The 8,836-nt window shown below is 45.0% G+C and overlaps 1 protein-coding gene across 1 annotated transcript in view; it reads left to right on the top strand.

Moving 5' to 3' along the window:
• Positions 1 to 2,552, top strand: part of LOC115129209 (inositol-trisphosphate 3-kinase B-like) — a 4,093-nt gene extending 1,541 nt beyond the window's left edge. Inside the window, exons 3-5 of the mRNA XM_029659317.2 lie at positions 1,674 to 1,772; positions 1,863 to 1,934; positions 2,042 to 2,552. Coding sequence (XP_029515177.1) covers positions 1,674 to 1,772; positions 1,863 to 1,934; positions 2,042 to 2,380 — 510 coding nt within the window. The 3' untranslated portion in view covers positions 2,381 to 2,552. The remainder of the gene's footprint in view (positions 1 to 1,673; positions 1,773 to 1,862; positions 1,935 to 2,041) is intronic.
• The last annotated feature ends 6,284 nt before the right edge of the window (positions 2,553 to 8,836 follow it).

Genomic DNA, 8,836 nt, shown 5'->3' with positions numbered 1-8,836 from the left:
TATAAGGTCCCACAGTTGATAGTGCATGTTTGAGCATAAACTAAGCTTTGGGGTCGAAGGAATTGTCCGTAGAGCTCAGAGAAAGGATTGTGTCGAGGCACAAATCTGGGGAAGGGTACCTAAACATTTCTTCAGCATTGAAGGTCCCCAAAAACACAATTGGCTCCATCATTCTTAAATGGGAGACGTTTGGAACCACCAAGACTCTTCCTAGAGCTGGCCGCACGGCCAAACTGAGCAATCGGGAGAGAAGGGCCTTGGTCAGGGAGGTGACCAAGAAAGTGATGGTCACTCTGACAGAGCTCCAGAGTTCATCTGGGGAGATGGGAGAACCTTCCAGAAGGACAACCATCTCTGCAGCACTCCACCAATCAGGCCTTTGTGGTAGAGTGGCCAGACGAAAGCCACTCCTCAGTAAAAGGCAGCCCGCTTGGAGTTTGCCAAAAGGCACATAGACTCTCAGACCATGAGAAACAAGATTGTCTGGTCTGATTGAACTCTTTGGCCTGAATGGCAAGCGTCACGTCTGGAGGAAACCCGGCTCCATCCCTACTGTGAAGCATAGTGGTGGCAGCATCATGCTGTGGGGATGTTTTCAGTGTCAGGGACTGGGAGACTAATCAGGATCGAGAGAAAGATGAACCGTGCAAAGTACATGGAGATCATTGATGAAAACCTGCTCCAGAGTGCTCAGGCCCTCAGACTGGGGTGAAGGTTCACCTTTCAACAGGACAACAGCCAAGACAACGCAGGAGTGGCTTCGGGACAAGTCTCTGAATGTCCTTGAGTGGCCCAGCCAGAGCACAGACTTGAACCTGATCGAACATCTCTGGAGAGACCTGAAAATAGCTGTGCAGCAACGATCCCCATCCAACCTGAGAGAGCTTGAGAAAATCTGCAGAGAAGAATGGGAGAAACTCCCCAAATACAGGTGTGCCAAACTTGCAGCATCACACCCAAGAAGACTCAAGGCTGTAATCGCTGCCAAAGGTGCTTCAACAAAGTACTGAGTAAAGGGTCTGAATACTTATGTAAATGTTCCGTTTGCAAAAAAATCTAAAAACTTGTTTTTGCTTTGTCATTAGGGAGTATTGTATCTAGATTAATGACGGAAAAAAGGATTTAATCCATTTCAGAATAAGGCTGTAACATAACAAAATTAAGAAAAAGTCAAGGGGTCTGAATACTTTCCGAATGCACTGTGTACTGGAGTTATGTATACTAGGCTTCTGTATGCTGGGCGTCTGTATGCTGGGCTTCTGTATGCTGGGCTACTTTATGCTGGGATTATGTATGCTGGGATTATGTATACTGGGCTTCTGTATGCTGGGCTACTTTATGCTGGGGTTTTGTATACTGGGATTATGTATGGTGGGTTTATGTATGCTGGGGTTATGTATGCTGGGGTTATGTATTCTGGGGTTATGTATGCTGGGCTACTTTATGCTGGGGTTATGTATGCTGGGGTTATGTATGCTGGGCTACTTTATGCTGGGGTTATGCATGCTGGGTTTATGTATGCTGGGATTATGTATGCTGGGATTATGTATGCTGGGTTTATGTATGCTGGGGTTATGTATGCTGGGGTTATGTATGTCAGCTATCGCCAATTAACACTTGATCTGATTGAATCTAGGCCTTAGTCTGCATCTGTCCCTCTGTGTCCATGTTAGATGGAGAACGGCAGCATACAGCGGGACTTTAAGATGCTCACCCCAGTCCAGGTCACCGAGGCCCTCCTCTCCTTCACCAAGAGTCATCTACACATCCTGGTCAGTCATTCACCATCAACAGCTCTAATAATGTAGCTGAATATTTCTCCTGTTCACCCTGCACTCTCCCTTCCTGTTTCTCACCCTTAGAAGGCCTACCATTCCAGACTTCAGGCTCTGGATGAAGCCCTGAAGGAATCCCCATTTTTCAAAGCCCATGAGGTCAGTTGATATGTGCTACTTAAACATGTCACCCCTCCCTCTACTTCATAATAACGTATTTAGCCTCAGAACTAGTCATGCAGTAATGTTTTGGGTTCACCGGGCAGGTGATTGGCAGCTCGCTCCTCTTCGTCCACGACTGGACCAGTAAGGCAAGCATCTGGATGATAGACTTTGGGAAGACCACCCCGTCGCCCAGCACTGTGCAGCTGAGGCATGACGTCCCGTGGGCCGAGGGGAATCGGGAGGATGGGTACCTGATCGGGCTGGCCGCCCTCACCTCCCTCGTGGGTCAGGCCATCAGCCAGGCAGCCTGCAGACAGGAGGAGAAGCATGGAGAGGAGATGGGCAGTGTCACACACACCCTGCAGGAACAGGAACATACACAGACTAAAAGTCAGGGTGGTCAGGGCGAGGCAGCACAGAATGAAGATACTTCTGATTGAAGAAGAGAGGCCACATCAGGACAATATTCACAGGAATGTGTTCTCTAATTTACATGGATGATGTTTGTGGATAATTGCAATAGACACTATTAATGGATAGAATTATCTTAACTGTTTAGAAATAGGACAATAGTTTTATATTTTTCACAATAAAAACAACCTACTGTACAAATTCCTCGTCTATAGACATCATATTGACAGTTATCAATATATTCTAACTCAAATTTGCACCATAGACCATGGTCTGGTTTGTCTCATTTGCTTGTGCCATTAAGGAAATGAAATTTGAATAGCCACAGTAGATACTCCAGGCTTTGTGGTGGTGGTTATCTCCTGAACCATCACTGCAGGACAGGTGAGGGAGGTTAACACCCAACATCAGACGCAGCCAACAAAAACAGGGTCTTTCATTTCTTTCATTACACATTTCTTCAGCATTACATCTGTGGCACACGTTGGCAAAGTTCATGAGGTCAAGGTTGACAGGAATTGTCTTTGCTGCTCAATGGATGTCCCTGTGCCCTATCAGAGATACTGTACTTTTGAGGAGATGGGAAACTCCAATGGAATTCTATTAACGCCCATTGTGTACGATGCCCTGCATCGTCAATGGGTCACGCGGTGCATTCTGAGCAATTCGGGACAAGGAGAGCTCTCCTTCAAGGAGTGACTGCGAGTCAGTTGGGCGCTAACTCAAAAAAATCTAATCAAATCCAATGTTACTTGTCCCAAGCACCAAATACAACTGGTGTAGACTTTTTCCTTAAATGCTTGCTTACGAGCCATTCCCAACGATGCAGTGTTCGAAAATAAATATAAAATAGGAGGAGCTATAAACAGGGAGTACCAGTATCAGATCAATGTGCAGCTATAAACAGGGTGTACCAGTACCAGATCAATGTGGAGCTATATACAGGGAGTACCAGTACCAGATCAATGTGGAGCTATATACAGGGTGTACCAGTACCAGATCAATGTGCAGCTATAAACAGGGTGTACCAGTACCAGATCAATGTGGAGCTATAAACAGGGTGTACCAGTACCAGATCAATGTGGAGCTATATACAGGGAGTACCAGTACCAGATCAATGTGGAGCTATAAACAGGGTGTACCAGTACCAGATCAATGTGGAGCTATATACAGGGAGTACCAGTACCAGATCAATGTGGAGCTATATACAGGGAGTACCAGTACCAGATCAATGTGGAGCTATATACAGGGTGTACCAGTACCAGATCAATGTGGAGCTATATACAGGGAGTACCAGATCAATGTGGAGCTATAAACAGGGTGTACCAGTACCAGATCAATGTGGAGCTATATACAGGGAGTACCAGTACCAGATCAATGTGGAGCTATAAACAGGGTGTACCAGTACCAGATCAATGTGGAGCTATATACAGGGAGTACCAGTACCAGATCAATGTGGAGCTATATACAGGGAGTACCAGTACCAGATCAATGTGCATCTATATACAGGGAGTACCAGTACCAGATCAATGTGCAGCTATATACAGGTGTGTACAGATCAAGTACCAGATCAGATCAATGTGGAGCTATATACAGGGAGTACCAGTACCAGATCAATGTGCAGCTATATACAGGGTGTACCAGTACCAGATCAATGTGGAGCTATATACAGGGTGTACCAGTACCAGATCAATGTGGAGCTATATACAGGGAGTACCAGTACCAGTACCAGATCAATGTGCAGCTATATACAGGGTGTACCAGTACCAGATCAATGTGGAGCTATATACAGGGAGTACCAGTACCAGATCAATTTGCATCTATATACAGGAAGTACCAGTATCAGATCAATGTGGAGCTATATACAGGGAGTACCAGTATCAGATCAATGTGGAGCTATATACAGGGAGTACCAGTACCAGATCAATGTGGAGCTATATACAGGGAGTACCAGTACCAGATCAATGTGCAGCTATAAACAGGGTGTACCAGTACCAGATCAATGTGGAGCTATATACATGGAGTACCAGTACCAGATCAATGTGGAGCTATAAACAGGGAGTACCAGTACCAGATCAATGTGGAGCTATAAACAGGGTGTACCAGTACCAGATCAATGTGCAGCTATAAACAGGGTGTACCAGTACCAGATCAATGTGCAGCTATATACAGGGAGTACCAGTACCAGATCAATGTGGAGCTATATACAGGGAGTACCAGTACCAGATCAATGTGCAGCTATAAACAGGGTGTACCAGTACCAGATCAATGTGCAGCTACATACAGGGAGTACCAGTACCAGATCAATGTGGAGCTATAAACAGGGTGTACCAGTACCAGATCAATGTGCAGCTATAAACAGGGTGTACCAGTACCAGATCAATGTGGAGCTATATACAGGGTGTACCAGTACCAGATCAATGTGGAGCTATATACAGGGTGTACCAGTACCAGATCAATGTGGAGCTATATACAGGGTGTACCAGTACCAGATCAATGTGGAGCTATATACAGGGTGTACCAGTACCAGATCAATGTGGAGCTATATACAGGGTGTACCAGTACCATATCAATGTACAGCTACATACAGGGAGTACCAGTACCAGATCAATGTGGAGCTATATACAGGGTGTACCAGTACCAGATCAATGTACAGCTACATACAGGGAGTACCAGTACCAGATCAATGTGGAGCTATATACAGGGTGTACCAGTACCAGATCAATGTGGAGCTATATACAGGGAGTACCAGTACCAGATCAATGTGCAGCTATATACAGGGTGTACCAGTACCAGATCAATGTGGAGCTATATACAGGGAGTACCAGTACCAGATCAATGTGCAGCTATATACAGGGTGTACCAGTACCAGATCAATGTGCAGCTATAAACAGGGTGTACCAGTACCAGATCAATGTGGAGCTATATACAGGGTGTACCAGTACCAGATCAATGTGGAGCTATATACAGGGAGTACCAGTACCAGATCAATGTGGAGCTATATACAGGGTGTACCAGTACCAGATCAATGTGGAGCTATATACAGGGTGTACCAGTACCAGATCAATGTGGAGCTATATACAGGGAGTACCAGTACCAGTACCAGATCAATGTGCAGCTATATACAGGGTGTACCAGTACCAGATCAATGTGGAGCTATATACAGGGTGTACCAGTACCAGATCAATGTGGAGCTATATACAGGGAGTACCAGTACCAGTACCAGATCAATGTGGAGCTATATACAGGGTGTACCAGTACCAGATCAATGTGGAGCTATATACAGGGAGTACCAGTACCAGATCAATGTGGAGCTATATACAGGGTGTACCAGTACCAGATCAATGTGGAGCTATATACAGGGGTGTACCAGTACCAGATCAATGTGGAGCTATATACAGAGGTACCAGTACCAGTACCAGTACCAGATCAATGTGCAGCTATATACAGGGTGTACCAGTACCAGATCAATGTGGAGCTATATACAGGGAGTACCAGTACCAGATCAATTTGCATCTATATACAGGAAGTACCAGTATCAGATCAATGTGGAGCTATATACAGGAGTACCAGTATCAGATCAATGTGCAGCTATATACAGGGAGTACCAGTACCAGATCAATGTGGAGCTATATACAGGAGTACCAGTACCAGATCAATGTGCAGCTATAAACAGGGTGTACCAGTACCAGATCAATGTGGAGCTATATACAGGAGTACCAGTACCAGATCAATGTGGAGCTATAAACAGGAGTACCAGTACCAGATCAATGTGGAGCTATAAACAGGGTGTACCAGTACCAGATCAATGTGCAGCTATAAACAGGGTGTACCAGTACCAGATCAATGTGCAGCTATATACAGGGAGTACCAGTACCAGATCAATGTGGAGCTATATACAGGAGTACCAGTACCAGATCAATGTGCAGCTATAAACAGGTGTACCAGTACCAGATCAATGTGCAGCTACATACAGGGAGTACCAGTACCAGATCAATGTGGAGCTATAAACAGGGTGTACCAGTACCAGATCAATGTGCAGCTATAAACAGGGTGTACCAGTACCAGATCAATGTGGAGCTATATACAGGGTGTACCAGTACCAGATCAATGTGGAGCTATATACAGGGTGTACCAGTACCAGATCAATGTAAACAGCTACCATACAGGTGTACCAGTACCAGATCAATGTGGAGCTATATACAGGGAGTACCAGTACCAGATCAATGTGCAGCTATATACAGGGTGTACCAGTACCAGATCAATGTGGAGCTATATACAGGAGTACCAGTACCAGATCAATGTGCAGCTATATACAGGGTGTACCAGTACCAGATCAATGTGCAGCTATATACAGGGTGTACCAGTACCAGATCAATGTGCAGCTATAAACAGGAGTACCAGTACCAGTGTACCAGTACCAGATCAATGTGGAGCTATATACAGGAAGTACCAGTATCAGATCAATGTGGAGCTATATACAGGGAGTACCAGTATCAGATCAATGTGGAGCTATATACAGGGAGTACCAGTACCAGATCAATGTGGAGCTATATACAGGGAGTACCAGTACCAGATCAATGTGCAGCTATAAACAGGGTGTACCAGTACCAGATCAATGTGGAGCTATATACATGGAGTACCAGTACCAGATCAATGTGGAGCTATAAACAGGGAGTACCAGTACCAGATCAATGTGGAGCTATAAACAGGGTGTACCAGTACCAGATCAATGTGCAGCTATAAACAGGGTGTACCAGTACCAGATCAATGTGCAGCTATATACAGGGAGTACCAGTACCAGATCAATGTGGAGCTATATACAGGGAGTACCAGTACCGGATCAATGTGCAGCTATAAACAGGGTGTACCAGTACCAGATCAATGTGCAGCTACATACAGGGAGTACCAGTACCAGATCAATGTGGAGCTATATACAGGGAGTACCAGTACCAGATCAATGTGCATCTATATACAGGGAGTACCAGTACCAGATCAATGTGCAGCTATATACAGGGTGTACCAGTACCAGATCAATGTGGAGCTATATACAGGGAGTACCAGTACCAGATCAATGTGCAGCTATAAACAGGGAGTACCAGTACCAGATCAATGTACAGCTACATACAGGGAGTACCAGTACCAGATCAATGTGGAGCTATATACAGGGAGTACCAGTACCAAATCAATGTGGAGCTATATACAGGGAGTACCAGTATCAGATCAATGTGCAGCTATAAACAGGGAGTACCAGTACCAGATCAATGTGCATCTATATACAGGGAGTACCAGTACCAGATCAATGTGGAGCTATATACATGGAGTGCCAGTACCAGATCAATGTGGAGCTATATACAGGGAGTACCAGTACCAGATCAATGTGGAGCTATAAACAGGGTGTACCAGTATCAGATCAATGTGCAGCTATATACAGGGAGTACCAGTACCAGATCAATGTGGAGCTATAAACAGGGTGTACCAGTACCAGATCAATGTGGAGCTATATACAGGGAATACCAGTACCAGATCAATGTGCAGCTATATACAGGGAGTACCAGTACCAGATCAATGTGGAGCTATAAACAGGGTGTACCAGTACCAGATCAATGTGCAGCTATAAACAGGGTGTACCAGTACCAGATCAATGTGGAGCTATATACATGGAGTACCAGTACCAGATCAATGTGGAGCTATAAACAGGGTGTACCAGTACCAGATCAATGTGCAGCTATATACATGGAGTACCAGTACCAGATCAATGTGGAGCTATAAACAGGGAGTACCAGTACCAGATCAATGTGGAGCTATATACAGGGTGTACCAGTACCAGATCAATGTGGAGCTATATACAGGGAGTACCAGTACCAGATCAATGTGGAGCTATATACAGGGTGTACCAGTACCAGATCAATGTGGAGCTATATACAGGGTGTACCAGGGTGTACCAGTACCAGATCAATGTGGAGCTATATACAGGGAGTACCAGTACCAGTACCAGATCAATGTGCAGCTATATACAGGGTGTACCAGTACCAGATCAATGTGGAGCTATATACAGGGTGTACCAGTACCAGATCAATGTGGAGCTATATACAGGGAGTACCAGTACCAGTACCAGATCAATGTGCAGCTATATACAGGGTGTACCAGTACCAGATCTATGTGGAGCTATATACAGGGAGTACCAGTACCAGATCAATGTGCAGCTATATACAGGGTGTACCAGTACCAGATCAATGTGGAGCTATATACAGGGTGTACCAGTACCAGATCAATGTGGAGCTATATACAGGGAGTACCAGTACCAGTACCAGATCAATGTGCAGCTATATACAGGGTGTACCAGTACCAGATCAATGTGGAGCTATATACAGGGAGTACCAGTACCAGATCAATTTGCATCTATATACAGGAAGTACCAGTATCAGATCAATGTGGAGCTATATACAGGGAGTACCAGTATCAGATCAATGTGGAGCTATATA

This window comes from Oncorhynchus nerka, linkage group LG5 (assembly GCF_034236695.1).
Source record: "Oncorhynchus nerka isolate Pitt River linkage group LG5, Oner_Uvic_2.0, whole genome shotgun sequence".
Lineage (NCBI taxonomy): Eukaryota > Metazoa > Chordata > Actinopteri > Salmoniformes > Salmonidae > Oncorhynchus > Oncorhynchus nerka.
Note: the sequence above shows the minus strand (reverse complement) of the source record. Positions and strands in the feature narration are given on the sequence as shown.